General features: G+C 43.2%; 1 protein-coding gene across 1 annotated transcript in view; it reads left to right on the top strand.

Annotated features, from left to right (window-relative positions):
• The window catches only part of LOC138662929 (gastrula zinc finger protein XlCGF57.1-like), a 46,314-nt gene extending 28,491 nt beyond the window's left edge, over positions 1–17,823 (top strand). The window contains exons 3-8 of the mRNA XM_069748936.1: positions 2,407–2,556; positions 2,686–2,865; positions 2,948–3,071; positions 3,156–3,253; positions 3,452–3,542; positions 16,507–17,823. Coding sequence (XP_069605037.1) covers positions 2,479–2,556; positions 2,686–2,865; positions 2,948–3,071; positions 3,156–3,253; positions 3,452–3,542; positions 16,507–17,696 — 1,761 coding nt within the window. The 5' untranslated portion in view covers positions 2,407–2,478 and the 3' untranslated portion in view covers positions 17,697–17,823. The remainder of the gene's footprint in view (positions 1–2,406; positions 2,557–2,685; positions 2,866–2,947; positions 3,072–3,155; positions 3,254–3,451; positions 3,543–16,506) is intronic.
• The last annotated feature ends 2,756 nt before the right edge of the window (positions 17,824–20,579 follow it).

Genomic DNA, 20,579 nt, shown 5'->3' with positions numbered 1-20,579 from the left:
ATCAGGTCATTTCGTGTGCTCTTAACCACCAGGTCCATTATTGTCCTGACCACCAGGTCATAACACAGGAGGTGTGTTTGGGGTCATTGTACTGTTGAAAAATAAATGATGGTCCAACTAAATGCAAACCGGATGGAATAGCATGATGCTGTGGTAGCCATGCTGGTTCAGTATGCCTTAAGTTTTGAATAAATCCCCAACAGTGTCACCAGCAAAGCACCCCCACACCATCACACCTCCTCCTCCATGCTTTATGGTGGGAACCAGGTATGTAGAGCCCATCCGTTCACCTTTTCTGCGTCGCACAAAGACACGGTGGTTGGAACCAAAGATCTCAAATTTGGACTCGTCAAACCAAAACACAGATTTCCATTGGTGTAATGTTCATTCCTTATGTTCTTTAGCCCAAACAAATCTCTTCTGCTTGTTGCCTGTCCTTAGCAGTGGTTTCCTAGCAGCTATTTTACCATGAAGGCCTGTTGCACAAAGTCTCCTCTTAACAGTTGTTGTAGAGATGTGTCTGCTGCTAGAACTCTGTGTGGCATTGACCTGGTCTCTAATCTGAGCTGCTGTTAACCTGTGATTTTTGAGGCTGGTGACTTGGATAAACTTATCCTCAGAAGCAGAGGTGACTCTTGGTCTTCCTTTCCTGGGGCGGTCCTCATGTGAGCCAGTTTTTTTTGTAGCGCTTGATGTTTTTTGCCACTGCACTTGGGGACACTTTCAAAGTTTGCCCAATTTTTCAGACTGACTGACCTTCACTTCTTAAAGTAATGATGGCCACTCGTTTTTCTTTGCTTAGCTGCTTTTTCTTGTCATTATACAAATGATAACAGTCTATTCAGTAGGACTATCAGCTGTGTATCCACCAGATTTCTGCTCAGCACAACTGATGGTCCCAACCCCATTTAAAAATCCCACTTATTAAACCTGACAGGGGACACCTGTGAAGTGAAAACCATTTCCGGTGACGACCTCTAGAAGCTCATCAAGAGAATGCCAAGAGTGTGCAAAGCAGTCATCAAAGCAAAAGGTGGCTACTTTGAAGAACCTAGAATATAAGACATATTTTCAGTTGTTTCACACTTTTTTGTTAAGTATATAATTCCACATGTGTTAATTCATAGTTTTGATGCCTTCAGTGTGAATGTACAATTTTAATAGTCATGAAAATACAGAAAAATCTTTAAATCAGAAGGTGTGTCCAAACTTTTGGTTTGTACTGTACTTGCATACACTCAGCTTTATATATATATATATATATAGATGTTTTTTTCTTTCCGTTGGAGGCCCAATTTCAGCTGTTGCTGTCGGACCTGTGATTTCTATCTCCTCCACTGTGTACAGGATAATAGAGTATAATAAAGTAGTTATGGACGAGACTTAACTAACATTGTGCAGTGACTCTGCTTTCCATATAGTGATGGATATTTCTTGTTGCTGAAACTATGATTGGCGTATCGTAATAACTAGGCCGCCCCATACTATCCAGTACTTGGGGGCGGGGAGCATTCAGCCAAACTCTGTCACCTTCTTAGATGCCATGTTTGCTTTTCACAGCAGCAAGTGGTTAAACTGCCAGGGTTTTTGTGCAGCCTCATCTGCGCCGTCCCTGCGGTGCACATCTATGTTCTGGGACCCAAAAGAGTTAATTTAGGAAAACAAAAAACAATAGTTTGTGTGAAAAAAATAAAAAATCTCTTCTCTGTTTTCCATGTTTTTTTTTCTTTTTACAAGAATTGTTGGAGCCAATTTTCTTTAGAAACATTTCAATATCTGTTTTTTTTTCTGGTGTTTTTGCTGTCATATAGGAAAGCCTCAGGCCAGAAATAAACCCCATAAATCACTGTACATGGAGACTTTGGGATCAGATCATTTCTGTTCGCGTTGATTGTGGAAACAAAAACTCTTTTCTAAAAGCCTCAAACTTCTGTGTGTGAATCAGAGCTGAGATCTAACGTGATAGAAGATTACAGTGCGGGGAAGACGGGAAACCTTCATATAGAGGCCGGTGGTGATGGAGTCAGTGACCGACTCTGGCCAAATATGTCTCTAGAGCCGTAGTAGAAGATGAAGATGTCGTCCTCATCATGAAGTAGTTATTTCTCATGTCGTGTGTAATGATTATCTCCTGCAGTATTGCTAATGCCGATTCCAGGGTCGGTAAATGAGACGAGAATTAGCGTTATGGAAGATGAGTCTATGAGAAACGTATTCAGCTGCCGACTCCGAGGAGGAAACTGCTTGTTGTCTGTGGCCTAAATATATAGGACTTATTAGTAGATGTAAAGAAGGAAACTAAATACTGTAAAATAATAAATCTCCTCATATGTTTCCCTTATTATCTCAGTAATTGTATTATTACAGGATTCTTATGATGTTACATCAGCTCATCTTCTCATTCAGGTCTCTACAATATCGGATCCTCTCAGTGAAGATCTTCTACAAAAGAGAATTTTCCTGATTTACCCATCAAAGATGGATATGGACAGAGACAAGATGGCGGAGAGGATATTACACCTCACCCTAGAGATCCTCTTCCGGCTTACTGGAGAGGTGAGAGATTCTGATGACGTCACATTACATCATTCTTATCTATGGGAATAACAGATGGACAGAACTGGAGAGGTGAGGACTCTGGAGATGTCTGTAGTGAGATTTATTAATGTGTCTCTCCATTACCAGGATTACACAGTGGTGAAGAAGACCTCTAGTGATCGCTGTCAGGACCCTGTGTCTGAGGGATGGGGAAGACCCCTGAGCCCAATCACGGGGCCTCCACCTCACCCCCTGATCCATGAGGACATCAATGACCAGAAGATCCTAGAACTCACCTACAAGATGATTGAGCTGCTGACTGGAGAGGTGACACTGCTGGGAATGGTGGGACATTATACAGTAACACTATGAAGGGATCGGGAGATGACGGTATCATTGTATGTGTCAGGTTCCTATAAGGTGTCAGGATGTCGCTGTCTATTTCTCCATGGAGGAGTGGGAGTATTTAGAAGGACACAGAGATCTGTACAAGAACGTCATAATGGAGGTTCCCCAGCCCCTCACATCTCCAGGTAATAGGACAGGACTAAATACACACGGCTTATAATTATCTGTATGTAAAGAATGAATTCACTCCCTGTATGTGTTTCCTCCAGATCTATCCAGTAAGAGGACAACACCAGCGAGATGTCCCCGTCCTCTTCTTCCACAGGACTGCAAGCAAGAAGATCCCAATGCTCCTCAGGATCATCAGGTAGATGGAGAGAAAGCGTCAGGAGATCTCCTCTATGATGTGTAGACGCCGGTGAAGGTCTTGTGCTCAGTCTTGTTTTATCCACTAGTATTATATGTTTTATACTTGTGTAATGAGAACGGTGGAGATGGCAGGATTAGAGCTGATCATAGATGTGACTTCTCCATCTGTCGGTGACTTTTACAATATTTGTTTCAGGGTGAAGATCTGACCCATATTAATACTACAGAGACATATGTGAGGGGGGATGAGTGGTGTAAAGAGGAGATTCCTACATATGGCTACCCAGGTGAGTAGAAAGGAAATAAATATCACGGCACTCTGGAATAATACTGCTGGTGGCAGGGCCGGCGTCAGCACCCGGCGTACCCGGGCAAATGCCGGGGCCCTGGCGAGACAGGGGGGCCCATTTATGGTAGTAACTTTACAAGTGCTGTACACACACATGCGCTCCTGGGGGCCCCGCAGCCGGAGTACATCCCTGCTGTGTGTGACTGTCACTCAGTCATTCAAATCCCTCTCCCAGCCAGGACTCGGAGCCTGGCGGAGCACATCCACAGAGCTCTCTGAGGGTTTCGCTGGCGCTGCACAGCGGCAATACATACCTCTGCCGTCACCATGGATACGAAGAGAGTCACTTCCGGGCCAGCGGTCATCTGTCCTGTCACTTCCGGGGTGAGAGCTCGTCGTTCTAAGAGGCAAGAGCTCAGAGAAGATCATCCATGATTCCTCGTCCACCCTCCAGGACAGGTCCAGCGGCAGCGCTAAGCAGAAGACGAGCAGCAGCTGCACGGTCGGTGTACCCTGTCCCTGTGTCCACAAAGGGGCAACGGCGCCGTGTCTAGCAGTGAGTGAGTCTTCAGTCCCAATTCATTGCGAGGGCGGGGGGATGCAGCCTGCGGAGCCTGGAACACCAATCACAGCATTGCATGGGAGTACATGAAGCCTGTATGGCAACACAGAGAGCCTTTGTGGGAGTGTATACGGCAATGCATGGAGCAATGGAGCATGTATCATGGAAGTTACACATGTACAGAATCGCAGCTTTGCCACACAGACTCTGTACACTGCTGTACAGTCTCTGTGCACTACCATGAACCATGGTAGTGCACAGAGACTGTACAGCAGTGTACAGAGTCTGTGTGGCAAAGCTGCGATTCTGTACATGTGTATGAAGCTGGAACTGTCACAAATGGAGCCTCTGCATTAGGCAAGAAGCCTGTGCATGGCAACACAAGGAGCCTGTATTACAGTGCATGAAGCCTGCATGGCAGTGCAATCTGTATTGCAGTGCATGGAGCCAGTATGCCAATGCATGGATCTTGTGGGTGGAGTCTGTCCATCAGTTAAAAGAACCTAAATGGTAACTCAGGGTATCTGTATAGTGGACTGAGCTTATATGGCAATGTATAAAGCCATTACTGCAGTGCATGGAGCCTATATGGCAGTGTAAGGATTTCCACACATGTAGCCTGTATGGCAATGTGTAGAGCCTTAATGGCAGCGTGTAGAACCTGTACGGTAGTGGATAAAGCCTGTATGATCGTGCATGATGGCTTTATGGCAATGTGTAGAGCCTGTATGGCAGTGTGCAGAGCCGGTACAGTAAAGGATAAAGCCTGCATGGTGATGCACAACGGCTGTATGGCAGTGTGTGCAGCCTGTACGGTAATGGATAAAGCCAGTATGGTTAAGCAAGAAGGCTGTCTAGCAATGTAAAGAGCATGTCTGATAGTGGATAAAGCTTGTGTGATGGTGCACGAAGGCTGTGTGTAGAGCCTGTGTTATATACTATGCCTGTGCTATATACTATATGGGCTGTTATATGCTACGTGGGCTGTGCTATATTCTACATGGCTGTTCTACATACAGGTCCTTCTAAAAAAATTAGCATATAGTGTTAAAATTCATTATTTACCATAATGTAATGATTACAATTAAACTTTCATATATTATAGATTCATTATCCACCAACTGAAATTTGTCACGTCTTTTATTGTTTTAATACTGATGATTTTGGCATACAACTCCTGATAACCCAAAAAACCTGTCTCAATAAATTAGCATATTTCACCCATCCAATCAAATAAAAGTGTTTTTTAATAACAAACAAAAAAACCATCAAATAATAATGTTCAGTTATGCACTCAATACTTGGTCGGGAATCCTTTGGCAGAAATGACTGCTTCAATGCGGCGTTGCATGGAGGCAATCAGCCTGTGACACTGCTGAGATGTTATGGAGGCCCAGGATGCTTCAATAGCAGCCTTAAGCTCATCCAGAGTGTTGGGTCTTGCGTCTCTCAACTTTCTCTTCACAATATCCCACAGATTCTCTATGGGGTTCAGGTCAGGAGAGTTGGCAGGCCAATTGAGCACAGTAATACCATGGTCAGTAAACCATTTACAAGTGGTTTTGGCACTGTGAGCAGGTGCCAGGTCGTGCTGAAAAATGAAATCTTCATCTCCATAAAGCATTTCAGCCGATGGAAGCATGAAGTGCTCCAAAATCTCCTGATAGCTAGCTGCATTGACCCTGCCCTTGATGAAACACAGTGGACCAACACCAGCAGCTGACATGGCATCCCACACCATCACTGACTGTGGGTACTTGACACTGGACTTCAGGCATTTTGGCATTTCCTTCTCCCCAGTCTTCCTCCAGACTCTGGCACCTTGATTTCCGAATGACATGCAAAATTTGCTTTCATCAGAAAAAAGTACTTGGGACCACCTAGCAACAGTCCAGTGCTGCTTCTCTGTAGCCCATTTCGGCACCTGTAGCCCGTTTCCTGCACACGCCTGTGCACGGTGGCTCTGGATGTTTCCACACCAGACTCAGTCCACTGCTTCCTCAGGTTCCCCAAGGTCTGGAATCGGTCCTTCTCCACAATCTTCCTCAGGGTCCGGTCTCCTCTTCTCGTTGTACAGCGTTTTCTGCCACATTGTTTCCTTCCAACAGACTTACCATTGAGGTGCCTTGATACAGCACTCTGGGAACAGCCTATTTGTTGAGAAATTTCTTTCTGGGTCTTACCCTCTTGCTTGAGGGTGTCAATGATGGCCTTCTTGACATCTGTCAGGTTGCTAGTCTTACCCATGATGGGGGTTTTGAGTAATGAACCAAGCAGGGAGTTTATAAAAGCCTCAGGTATCTTTTGCATGTGTTTAGAGTTAATTAGTTGATTCAGAAGATTAGGGTAATAGGTCGTTTAGAGAACCTTTTCTTGATATGCTAATTTATTGAGACAGGTTTCTTGGGTTATCAGGAGTTGTATGCCAAAATCATCAGTATTAAAACAATAAAAGACGTGACAAATTTCAGTTGGTGGATAATGAATCTATAATATATGAAAGTTTAATTGTAATCATTACATTATGGTAAATAATGAAATTTAACACTATATGCAAATTTTTTGAGAAGGACCTGTACTACGTGGGCCGTGTTATATACTACGTGGGCTGTTATATGCTAAGTGGGCTGTGTTATATACTACATGGCTGTGTTATAAGCGATCATGAATCGTGGTATGTGTTAAAGGGGGGGCCCACTGAGACTCTTTCGCCCGGGGCCCTCAAAAACCTGGAGCCGGCCCTGGCTGGTGGTGCTGAAGTCTGGTATCCAACCCATACAATAAAGCAAAAAAAAATACTTGGCACTCACTATTTGAAAAAAACTAGATTCCTTCTTTATTGTACATCCAAACCAGATAAATTAAATTAAACATTTTCGGTCCGTCATAGGACCTTCATCAAAATAAAGGCATCTGTATGTGGTCTGGTGACGGTGGTGCCAGCTGGACCTGGTGGGGCTATTCACATAATAGGAGAGGAACAATATGCAATATGCAAAGAACCTGCAACAGGAATAGCGCTGCTAAGGGATGTCAGCACTCCAGAACTTGGCAGGAAACTAGCAAGGGGAATGGTGCTTATTGCCCAGGTCTGTCATATGGCGATACCACCGGTGAGTGAGGAGGTTCCTCTCCTATTATGTGAATAGCCCCACCAGGTCCAGCTGGCACCACCGTCACCAGACCACATACAGCCGCCTTTATTCCCATAATTACATAAGACATATAGTTTTCTCCAATAAGAATACTCTGATGAAGGTCCTAAGACGGACTGAAAATGTTTCATTTAATTTATTTGGCCCAGATGTACAATAAAGAAGGAATCTATTTTTTTTAAATAGTGAGTGGCAAGTAATGTTTCTGCTTTACCCAGGTGAGTAGTAACCACTAAATGCAGAGAGGTCACAGATTCTTCTCAGTCACCGGCTGTGGCTGCTTTATCGGTGGTGTAGTCCAGCCGTATTACCATGATCACCATTTTACCTCTAGACCACAACATTCTCCTCCACCCAAAACTGTTCTAATGACTTTGGGCATTGAAAGCCCTTTTCTATAGAACTTACAACCTGGTAGATCCACCTACCCCCTGGGTTTAGGAGACGCTGTTACCTGCCCAGATCTGTGAACTATAAAGCCAAATGCCAGCGTACGTAGATAGAAAATCACTTGAAGAAAAATATGATGATGGGCCTGTAAGAGAAAGCGGAGGGTAATGATGCTGGTGGCTTCCTAGAACCCGGAGATCTTATCGGAGGAATCTCCCTTCTCTCCCTTCTGTGCTGCTGAATGTGATCATATGGTCGCTACAAGACCAGGTCCAGTCTTTCTGGCCAAACTTCACTTTTATGATCGACAACATTAAATGTGCAGTGAGGCCAAGTGTGAATTTCTGGACAATAACAGAGTTTCCCTTTATCCTGACTTTTCAATTTGTAATAAAACCGACTAACTTCCAGGAGGATTGTGATAATCTACATAAATCCATCACACCAGTGCCATGATATATCTCTGAGCTGTGCGTGGCTGATGGCTGGAATATACCATATATACTCGAGTAATTTTCTAAATTTGTATTTTTATGCTCTTAAATCAGTCATGTCACACAAAATAGTTAATAAATAACATTTTTTACATGGCTACTTTACATCAGCACAATTTTGGAAAGACATTTTTTTTTTCTTAGAAAAATATAAGGGTTAAAAGTTGACCAGCAATTTCTCATTTTTACAACAAAATTTACAAAACCATTTTTTTTAGGGACCACATCAAGTTTAAAGTGAGTTTGGGGGTGTCAATATGACAGAAAATACCCAGAAGTGACACCATTCTAAAAACTGCACCCCTCAAGGTGCTCAAAACCACATTTAAGAAGTTTATTAACCATTCAGGTGCTTCACAGGAATGAATGGAATGTGGAAGGAAAAAATAAAGATTTACTTTTCTTTCACGAAAATTTTCATTAAGGCTTTGTGCCCACGTTGCAGAAATGCTGCAGAAATTTCCGCAGCATTTCCACAACTCCCTGCCACGGGTAAAACGCATGCAGAATTCGCATTCATTTTCCCGCAAAACACAAGCATATTGCAAGCGTTTTTAGCTTGCAGAATGCTTGTTTTTTCCAAGCGATTTGAAGCATTGCTTGGAAAAGTGATTGACAGGTTGGTCATAGTGCATAGTGCTTGACAAGTGTGACCAACTTTTACAGCATCAACAGTTAAAATATAGAATCAAAATAATAAAAAAAAATATGGCTATTCTCACCTTCCGATAGCCCCTGATCTCCCCAGCCTTGCTCCTGGTACGTTCCGTTCCCAGGGATGCTTTGCGCGAAAGGACGTTTGTGACATCACGGTCGCGTGACCGCGACGTCCCAAAGGTCCTTATCGCAATGCATCCCTGGGAACGGAAGCCGCTGCGTGCACTGCTGAGAGGCGGGAGGACTCCGGGGGCCATCAGATGGTAAGTACGGTATATCCCTATTTTTTTTTTTTAATTCTTTGTTTTTACATGAATATGGATCTCAGCAGAGCCTGGAGGAGAGTCTCCTGTCCTCCAGACCTGGGTACCATCCGCACATGAAGCGCTCACTTTACGCATGGTGGGCATAGCCACATGCGTAAAGTGAGCGTTTCAATGCAATCCTATGGCTGCGGAATCACCGCGATTACGCGGAAATAATGAACATGCTGCAGATTTTACCGCTATGCGATTCCACAGTGGGAAAATCCGCAGCATGGGCACAGCAACTGCAGAATCCCATAGGATTGCATAGGAATGCATTTTTAGCAGAACGCCTAAAAAACGCAGCGTGGGCACACAGCCTAAGACCTAATTTTTTTTACTTTCACGGGGGTAACAGGAGAAAATGGACTATATATATTTTGTTGTGCAATATCTCCTGAGCACGCCGATACCCCGTATGTGGGGGAATACTACTGTTTGGGCGCATGGCAGAGCTCGGAATGGAAGGAGTGCCATATTGGAGAGCAGATTTTGCTGGAATTGTTTGTGGGTGACATGTCACATTGTCAGGGCCCCTGAGGTGTCTAAACAGTGGAAACCCCCAACAAGTGACCCCATTTTGGAAACTAGACTCCCCAACGAACTTATCTAGATGTGTGGTGGGCACTTTGAAGCCCCAAGTGCTTCACAAAAGTTAATTACGTAAAGCTGTGAAAATAAAAAATCATATTTGTTCCACAAGAAATGATCTTTGCGCCCTCAATTTTTTTCCAAAGGGTAACAGGTGAAATTATTCCCCAAAAGTTGTGCAATTTGTCCTGAGTATGCTGACATCCCATATGTGGGGGTAAACTACTGTTTGGGCGCATCGCAGAACTCAGAAGGGAATGAGCGCCATATTGGAGAGCAGATTTTGCTGGAATTGTTTGTGGGTGACATGTCACATTGTCAGAGCCCCTGAGGTGCCAGAACAGCATAAGCCCCCAAAAGTGACTGCATTTTGCACAATACTTCCCTGAATGAATTCTTCTAGTGGTGCAGTGAGCATACTGACACCACAGCTGTTCCATAGAAAATTATACCATTGGGCAGTGAAGAAAAAATAATAATTACATTTTTACCACTAAAATGTTGTTTAACCACAGAATTTACATTGGAACATAGTAACAATTAGCACGAATCAGGGACACTACCCAAAGAATACTATAAAAAAATATATCTAACACAAGTCAAACACACATTGTGTCAACTATTGTGAACCATATGTATTCCTGGGAAGTGGCTCTAGCAAAATGGAAGTACAGTCGGAAATACCATATCAATACCACCAAGAAGAAGAAAAAAGACCGACCAGAAAGTCCAAAGAATATATTTCAATATTGTTATCATATGATTTCATTGTTAAATAACAGGTTTAAAAACAATGAGATCAAAAAAAAATATATCCATAATAAAGAATGATAGTACTTAAAAACAACTTTCTTATGTTACTGCAGGAACGCCAAAGTCCAGTTCGTATAAATAAATAAATAAATATAAATATATATATATATATATTTTTATATATATATATATAAATATATATATATATACAGTATATGTGGAATACCCTCAAATTCAAAATTACAGTGAGGCAAAAAAGTATTTAGTCAGTCAGCAATAGTGCAAGTTCCACCACTTAAAAAGATGAGAGGCGTCTGTAATTTACATCATAGGTAGACCTCAACTATGGGAGACAAACTGAGAAAAAAAATCCAGAAAATCACATTGTCTGTTTTTTTATCATTTTTTTTTGCATATTATGGTGGAAAATAAGTATTTGGTCAGAAACAAACAATCAAGATTTCTGGCTCTCACAGACCTGTAACTTCTTCTTTAAGAGTCTCCTCTTTCCTCTACTCATTACCTGTAGTAATGGCACCTGTTTAAACTTATCAGTATAAAAAGACACCTGTGCACACCCTCAAACAGTCTGACTCCAAACTCCACTATGGTGAAGACCAAAGAGCTGTCAAAGGACACCAGAAACAAAATTGTAGCCCTGCATCAGGCTGGGAAGACTGAATCTGCAATAGCCAACCAGCTTGGAGTGAAGAAATCAACAGTGGGAGCAATAATTATAAAATGGAAGACATACAAGACCACTGATAATCTCCCTCGATCTGGGGCTCTACGCAAAATCCCACCCCGTGGGGTCAGAATGATCACAAGAACGGTGAGCAAAAATCCCAGAACCACGTGGGGGGACCTAGTGAATGAACTGCAGAGAGCTGGGACCAATGTAACAAGGCCTACCATAAGTAACACACTACGCCACCATGGACTCAGATCCTGCAGTGCCAGACGTGTCCCACTGCTTAAGCCAGTACATGTCCGGGCCCGTCTGAACTTTGCTAGAGAGCATTTGGATGATCCAGAGGAGTTTTGGGAGAATATCCTATGGTCTGATGAAACCAAACTGGAACTGTTTGGTAGAAACACAACTTGTCGTGTTTGGAGGAAAAAGAATACTGAGTTGCATCCATCAAACACCATACCTACTGTAAAGCATGGTGGTGGAAACATCATGCTTTGGGGCTGTTTCTCTGCAAAGGGGCTAGGACGACTGATCCGGGTACATGAAAGAATGAATGGGGCCATGTATCGTGAGATTTTGAGTGCAAACCTCCTTCCATCAGCAAGGGCATTGAAGATGAAACGTGGCTGGGTCTTTCAACATGACAATGATCCAAAGCACACCGCCAGGGCAACGAAGGAGTGGCTTTGTAAGAAGCATTTCAAGGTCCTGGAGTGGCCTAGCCAGTCTCCAGATCTCAACGCTATAGAAAACCTTTGGAGGGAGTTGAAAGTCCGTGTTGCCAAGCGAAAAGCCAAAAACATCACTGCTCTAGAGGAGATCTGCATGGAGGAATGGGCCTACATACCAACAACAGTGTGTGGCAACCTTGTGAAGACTTACAGAAACCTCTGTCATTGACCTCTGTCATTGCCAACAAAGGATATATTACAAAGTATTGAGATGAAATTTTGTTTCTGACCAAATATTTATTTTCCACCATAATATGCAAATAAAATGATAAAAAAACAGAATGTGATTTTCTGGATTTTTTTTTCTCAGTTTGTCTCCCATAGTTGAGGTCTACCTATGATGTAAATTACAGACGCCTCTCATCTTTTTAAGTGGTGGAACTTGCACTATTGCTGACTGACTAAATACTTTTTTGCCCCACTGTATATGTGACTAGAGAATCATAAACACATGTTAATACATGTGGTGCAAAAACTATATACATGAGTTAAAAAATATGTTATATATAATAATGCTCAAAATGAAAAAATCCAATCGAAAAAACTTTATTTATATGTGTATATATATATATATATATATATATATATATATATATATATATATATATATATATAATATGTGCATGTGCAAACATTGCATTAGTGAAAAAGAATACCAAATGAGCAACGATAAAGTGCAAAAATAGTGCAAGAAAAAAACCCCAAGGGGTAAGTGTCTCCACATACTATATTGTGCGACCAGGAAGACAAAGTAGCTGTAAGATAAAGTACTCAGCATTTATCATCAGAATAAACAAAATAACATAAAACTTACAGTGATGTAATAAATGCCCAGTCTCCTAGACTGACGCCCACACCCGACGCGCGTTTCAACACGCTGCCTTCATCAGGGACCCCTGACGTCGTTATTTTTAAACCTGTTATTTAACAAATCATATGAAAACAATATTGAAATATATTCTTTGGACTTTCTGGTTGGTCTTTTTATCTTGGTGGTATTGACATTGGAAAATAGCTACATAGGTAAATGGTCACAACATCCATAGATGAATTCGCAGAGGGGTGTTATTGCAAAAATGGGGTCACTTCAGGGGGGATTCTGCTGTTATGGCACTTTGGAGAGCCACAAAGTGTCAGAACAACAGAATCCCCCCTGAAGTGACCCCATTTTGGCAATAAATCCCCTCTGCGAATTCATCTATGGATGTTGTGACCATTTTCACTACATGGATGATTTCCAGACACACGTAGTGGAAGTTTTAGAGCAAAAATGTCATTGTAGTGCCCAATATATTGTGCTCAGCTTGTGTCTCTGGAGACATCCCCCCACCTACCCCCGGAAATTGTTAAGTCAGCTCTACTCAGATGTGTCTGTCACTAAATAAACCAAATGCTTGACTGTCAAAACAGTTTAAAAACGTGGTTCTGTGTGGAAGATTGTAAATCAGTCATGGAGGCATAAGGCTGCAATGATGGGCATTGTGGGCAATAATAGCGGGTATCATGCCTCATTCCTCTCTTGGAACATACACAACATCTTCTCTGGGGGTTCTTTCCTATTTCAGTTGCTGGAATGAGTGCAATAAAATGTCGCTCAGTGAGTCTTCTGACATCTTCAGATTCTAAAGGATTGGCGGGGACAACATTTTCAAAAACAAGATTTTCACTGATCTTTTCCTGATAATCAAGTAAAGTATCTGCATTTCCGGCTTTTTTGTGTAACACAATAACCTGCCATCTATTTTTTTTTTACTTTTTAACCAGATCGCTGACTGACACAGCTGTTGCCAGCAACACTTGTAACACTGTTTCTCCTCTAATCTCTCACTGACAGGAGATCTGAGGAGAAACAGCGTTTTTATGAGGCAGATCACCCGGGAAAGTTGGTTGCTACAACAAACTTTCCTAGTGATTTGTCTCATTGGCTGGTGTGACGCTGACGTCATCAGGACCTGAACCAATCAGGTCTCGATGAGGTCGGGGATCACTGGAACTATTGTGCGCCGGAATCCCTTCATTATAAGGTACGTGGGGGTCCCGTTAAGCACAAAACCGCCGACCGTAGACAAACGGTAGCTAAACGCCGGCGCTAGCAGCGCAGAAGTTTATCTACGGTTGGTGGTCACAAAGCACTTAAGTTAAAGGGACTCTGTCACCTGAAGCAAAAGCAATCTTGCCTTGCGCAGGCGTGTACTACGGAGGACAGAGAATGAACTTCAATCCAATATTGCAGCCAGCATGCAGCCAGCGGGTAAGGAAAGGGTGAATCAAACATCCGAAAACTCTGCCCATATGACCCAAAACCAGTCCCGCCAAATTCAGGTGACAGAGTCCCTTTAAGGCTACCATAATTTCTGTCCAGGCCTATTTCGTGAGTTTTATTTTTTTTTTCAAATCTGTGAAACCTGGTTGAAAGGCAATGTCTGACTTTAATTTGTTCATTATCATAGATCTCTTATTTATTATTAGTTTTGTCAGATTCAAGTTATTTCTGTGACCATTGTGAGTTTTTCAGTCATTAAACGAGGGGTACCAACAATTTTGACCAAGTGTGTCTTAATTTCCAGAAAATGACAGTGGAGTCAAAATATTCACTCTATTTTGACTCCACTGTCATTTTCTGGAAATTAAGACGCAGTAGATGTTGGAGAGTGAAAATTACACATTTGCCATTTTATTACCCAGCACATAGTGCCCAGATTGTGTTCCTGGAGACACACACTGCAAATTAAGTGGATTCTTCTCACTATAATATTGCTAAATACAGGGATCCTAAATGTTGTTTGAGCAGACTGCAAGACTCAGAAGTGAGAGCGGATTTTGCTGGATTGGTTTATAGAACCTCTGTTGCTTTTTAATAGCCTTTGAGCCACTAATAGTGTGGAAACCTCTGTTTTTCCATAGACAGATGATGGACCTGAGTGGGAACTTGTTTTTTGCGAGATGAGAATTGGTATTATTTTCGCCTACATAACTGTAACAACTCTGTTGGCATCACGGCATGGCCTCTCATCTCTCACCCTATCTTACCCAATGCTCCAGGTCATATTGTGGTTTCTGTTTCTTGCCAGCTTCATATTCTGTGACTCTGCTCTCTGCATGCTTCCTGGCTGTGTGCATAGGGGGGCAGCACCTGAACTCTCTGGTTCTTATAGGAACCAGGTGCACCTGTCTAATCTGTTCCTGACCAATTACCAAGAGGACTTCAGTATTTAGTGCAGCTCCACCCAGTGGACTGGGCTTGTGCAATGTGTTAGCTCAGTTTGTGTTTAGCTTCTGAGTTTGCCATGCCTTACTCTGTGTTACTCCCTCTCTAGAGGCTTTTCTCAGTGTTCTTGCCTTGATCTTGTTGTCCGCCCTCCAGGAGGCAGAATATCCTGGTCCCTGTGTCTTTATTCTTGTTCCTTGTCTTGTTCCATTACCTTGTCTGAACTTAGTCTTATCTTGGTCTCCTTGTCTATGGCTTCCTTCCTTGTTGTGTCTTTCCTTGTATTCTCAGTCTACTTATACTCCGCACTCTTGCGACTCCGCCTGCTCTGTACCTTTGTGGCTTTACCTCTGCTCCGCACTCCTGAGGTTCTGCTCCGTTCTACTCTGCTTTGCTCCTGTTGCTGCAGGAATCTCTTGCTGCAGCTCCTCTCCGCATTCCTTGCGGTTCTGCTCTGCTTTGCTGCAGCAGAAACCTTTTGCTGCAGCTCCTCTATGCATTTCTTGCGGTTCTGCTCTGCCTAGCTTTTGTTGCTATGCTATCTCTTGCTGCTCTTCCGCTTCTATCTGCAGCCTTGCACTTCTCTTCCTGTGTGAACAGGTCCCAACCTGTTGCTTCATTCTCCTTTCCTTCTGGCTTGTTTCCGTACCTGCACCTCCAGTGTGAACAGGTCCCTACTTGTTCCTTCATACACCACACCAACCTGCCCTATGTCTCTGCTGTTCCTGCCAGCCCTGTGTCTCTGCCGTTCCAACCTGCCCTGTGTCTCTGCCGTTCCTGCCAGCCCTGTCTCTGCCGTTCCTGCCAGCCCTGTGTCTCTGCCGTTCCTGCCAGCTTTGTGTCTCTGCCGTTCCTGCCAGCCCTGTCTCTGCCAGCTCTGTGTCTCAGCCATGCCAGCCTACTCATCTGAATCTCATCCGTGCTCATCTGCTAGTCCTGCCTGATGCCCGCACCAATCCTGGTGTTCCTGATTCCCAAGTGGGATAAGCAGCCACAGCCAGACACCACCCTGGAGTAGCACCTGGCAGCTGCCTGCCGCACAAGCTTGACCTCACCATCAGAGGCTCCAGTGAAGACCAAGTCAGCTGTCATAGTTATGCCCCTTCCAGGGTAGTCTGGTTTGTGGCACAGTCGGGCCGCAACCCCCCCAAGCTCACGCCCATCAGTCAGGGCGTGAGCGTGACAATAACATTGATTGGTTTCTTTCTATTCGATATATGGGAGGCAGAGTGAACAAACAATTGAACACCACACACTACTGGCTCATCCAACAAGGTTTCTATTAGACTGTAAACAGTCATTGCCTTAGTAAATAATATTGTTGTACATAGCTTGCCATTTTTATCGACAGTTTAAGTAGAAATGTTCAATAATATAAAACTCAAGGATATTTTGTTAAAAAAAAATTGTTTATCTTTACAGATGACTGCACCAGGAGATCAGAGGGACAGTTGACATCTTCAATTTTTAAATCTGATGATCTTGAGATCCTACAAGATACAACTGAAGTGATTCCTGTTTCTCCAGATATATTATCATTAATTCACACCAAAGATTTGTCATCTGATCCTATGAAACAGGTCTCATCTTCTGATTCATTATTGACTACTAAGGAAAATCAAAGTCACAAAAGAGGCATTAAAAAACCAACTGCTCCTAAAGCAAAGAAGTCATTTTCATGTTCAGAGTGTGGGAAATGTTTTAACCATAAATGTCGTCTTGTTAGTCACCAGAGAACCCATACAGGGGAGAAGCCTTTTTCCTGTTCAGAATGTGGGAAATGTTTTAAGCATAAATCGCATCTTGTTAGTCACGAGAGAACCCACACAGGGGAGAAGCCTTTTTCCTGTTCAGAATGTGGGAAATGTTTTAACCAGAAAAGGAATCTTGTTAGTCACCAGAGAACTCACACAGGGAAGAAGCCCTTTTCATGTTCAGAATGTGGGAAATGTTTTAACCGAAAAAGTCATCTTGTTAGTCACCAGAGAACCCACACAGGGGAGAAGCCTTTTTCCTGTTCAGAATGTGGGAAATGTTTTAACCATAAATGTCGTCTTGTTAGTCACCAAAGAACCCACACAGGAGAGAATCCTTTTTCCTGTTCAGAATGTGGGAAATGTTTTACCCAGAAAACAGATTTGGTTACTCACCAGATAACCCACGCAGGGAAGAAGCCTTTTTCATGTTCAGAATGTGGGAAAAGTTTTAACCAGAAAGGGAATCTTTTTAGTCACCAGAGAACCCACACAGGGGAGAAGCCTTTTTCCTGTTCAGAATGTGGGAAAAGTTTTAACCAGAAAGGGTATCTTGTTAGTCACCACAGAACCCACACAGGGGAGAAGCCTTTTTCGTGTTCAGAATGTGGGAAATGTTTTAACCAGAAAGCAGATTTGGTTACTCACCAGAAAACCCACACAGGGGAGAAACCTTTTACCTGTTCAGAATGTGGGAAATCTTTTATCAAAAAATCAGATTTGGTTAGGCACCATAGAAATCACACAGGGGAGAAGCCTTTTTCCTGTTCAGAATGTGGGAAATGTTTTAAATGGAAAGTGCTTCTTGATAGACATCAGAGCAGTCACACAGAGAAGAAGCCTTTTTCATTTTCTTAATGTGGGAAATATTTTACTTGGAAATCAACTGTTAATAAACATCAGAGATGTCACATAGGGGAGAAGCCTTTTTTATGTTCATAATGTTGGAATAGTTTTAACCAAAATTGAATCTTCTTAAATGGGTTATCTCTTGTCATTCCTCATGTTTGCTGACAAAAGGATAAAACTAAACTTTATTAATTCCAAATGTAAAACTATAACCATAATTCAACCCCTGAAGGTTAGTCAGTAGGTGACTAATAGAAAAAACATGTACCCCACAGTTCACTATATAGGGTGAGGTGACGTATACACAATCTTCAAGCCTCTCATTTCTACGGGTTTCATCGTTCTCACCAAAGGCGACTCATCAGGAGACTATTTAATATTGACCTATATTCAAGCGAGACTAGACAAAAAATAAAGTCATGTATCATGTTATCCGAAACAGTCAGAAAACTAGCCACATATTGGCAGATCCCAGACCTCAATCTATATGCTTCATAAGTTTATAAGCCACTGCAGTATCCGGAATAGATAGTATGTGACATTACAGTATAATTCTTGTGTTTTTCCTCATATAGGGACTGCCCTAGTTTGGTACTGTAACAGCTGTTAATTAGTAGTGCAGACAAATTGTCCTGGACTAAACTCCATTTTCAGACTGCCCAATATGTACCACTCAGCCTCTAACTAATGGCCATGCTGTGGTCAAGGAATTATTATTATTTATTATTATAGCGCCATTTATTCCATGGCGCTTTACATGTGAGGAGGGGTATACATAATAAAAACAGGTACAATAATCTTGAACAATACAAGTCACAACTGGTACAGGAGGAGAGAGGTCCCTGCCCGCGAGGGCTCACAATCTACAAGGGATGGGTGAGGATAGAGCTGGTCGTGCAGCGGTTTGGTCGATCGGTGGTTACTGCAGGTTGTAGGCTTTCCGGAAGAGGTAGGTCTTCAGGTTCTTTTTGAAGATTTCGATGGTAGGTGAGAGTCTGATATGTTGTGGTAGAGAGTTCCAGAGTAGGGGTGATGCGCGAGAGAAATCTTGTATGCGATTGTGGAAAGAGGAGATAAGAGGGGAGTAGAGAAGGAGATCTTGTGAGGATCGTATGTCATGGTTAGGCTTTTATACTGGAGTCTCTGGGTAATGGGGTGCCAGTGAGGGGATTGACAGAGGGGAGAGGCTGGGGAATAGCGGGGGGACAGGTGGATTAGTCAGGCAGCAGAGTTTAGAATAGATTGGAGGGATGCGAGAGTGTTAGAGGGGAGGCCACAGAGCAGGAGGTTACAGTAGTCGAGGCGGGAGATGAGAGCATGGACTAGGGTTTTTTGCAGATTCTTGGTTTAGGAATGTACGGATCTGTGAAATATTTTTGAGTTGAAGGCGGCAGGAAGTGGAAAGGGCTTGGATATGCGGTTTGAAGGAGAGATCAGTGTCAAGGATTACCCCGAGACAGCGAGCTTGTGGGACTGGGGAGAGTAGGCAGCCATTTACTGTAATGGATAGGTTTGTTGGCGGGATTGCGTGAGATGGGGGAAAGACAATGAATTCTGTTTTGTCCATGTTAAGTTTTAGAAATCTAGCGGAGAAGGATGAAATAGCGGATAGACATTGAGGGATTCTGCTTAGTAGGGTGGTGATATCTGGTCCAGAGATGTAGATCTGTGTGTCATCAGCATAGAGATGATACTGAAAACCGTGAGATTCTATGAGTTGTCCCAGGCCAAAAGTGTTAAGGGAGAAGAACAGGGGCCCTAGAACTGAACCTTGCGGGACTCTGACAGATATGGGGCAAGGTGAGGAGGTGGTGTGTGAATGGGAGACGCTGAATGTTCGGTCAGTTAGGTATGGCGAGATCCAGGATAGGGCCAAGTCTGTGATGCCAAGGGGTGAGAGGGTCTGTAGTAATAGGGAATGGTCCACTGTGTCAAAGGCAGAGGACAGGTCCAGGAGGTGGAAGATAGAGAAGTGTTGCTTGCTCTTGGCGGTTAATAGGTCATTGGTGACCTTAATTAGGGCAGTTTCAGTGGAGTGGTGTGACCGGAAGCCTGATTGTAAGCGGTCGAAAAGGGAGCAGGAAGATAGATGGGAGGACAGTTCAAGATGGACATGTTGTTCCAGTAGTTTTGAGGCATAGGGGAGAAGAGATATAGGGCGATAGCTAGATACAGAGGATGGGTCAAGAGAGGGTTCTTTGAGGATAGGTGTGATTGAGGCATGTTTAAAGCATGAGGGGAAACACCAGTTGTTAGTGATAGGTTAAAGAGATGGGTTAGAGTTGGGATAAAAACTGTGGCGAGGTTTGGGATGAAGTGGGAAGGGATCTGGTCAAGTGCACAGGTGGTGAGATGCAATCTTGAGAGTAGAGTGAAGAGTCAATCTTCTGTAATAGTGGAGAAGTTGGTTTTCGAGGTGGAGGGCTGGGTAGTTGGCAGTAAGGGCTCTGGGGGTTGTCGACTAAAACTGTCTCTGATGTTCTCAATCTTCTGCTTGAAAAATGAGGCAAAGTCTTCAGCTGAGATGAGTGTGGAGGGAGGAGGTGCTGGGGGATGGAGGAGAGAGTTGAAGGTGTTTAATAACTGTTTAGGGTTGTGAGACAGGGAAGATATGAGAGATGAGAAGTAGGTTTGCTTACCTGTGGCAAGTGTGGTCTTGAAAGTAGTGAGGGATTGTTTGAATGCGATAAAGTGCTCGGGATCTTTTCCATCTCTGCTCTGCAGCCCTGGAAGCTTGCCTTAGTTCTTTGGTCAGGCTGGTGTGCCAGGGCTGTCTGTTGATTTTGCAAGCTTTGGTATGTGTGAGAGGGGCAAGAGATTCCAAAGCTGCAGCTATTGTAGTGTTATATAGAGCGGCAGCGTCATCCGCATTGTGTAGGGAATTTATGTCTG

The sequence above is a fragment of the Ranitomeya imitator genome, chromosome 2, assembly GCF_032444005.1.
Source record: "Ranitomeya imitator isolate aRanImi1 chromosome 2, aRanImi1.pri, whole genome shotgun sequence".
NCBI lineage: Eukaryota > Metazoa > Chordata > Amphibia > Anura > Dendrobatidae > Ranitomeya > Ranitomeya imitator.
Note: the sequence above shows the minus strand (reverse complement) of the source record. Positions and strands in the feature narration are given on the sequence as shown.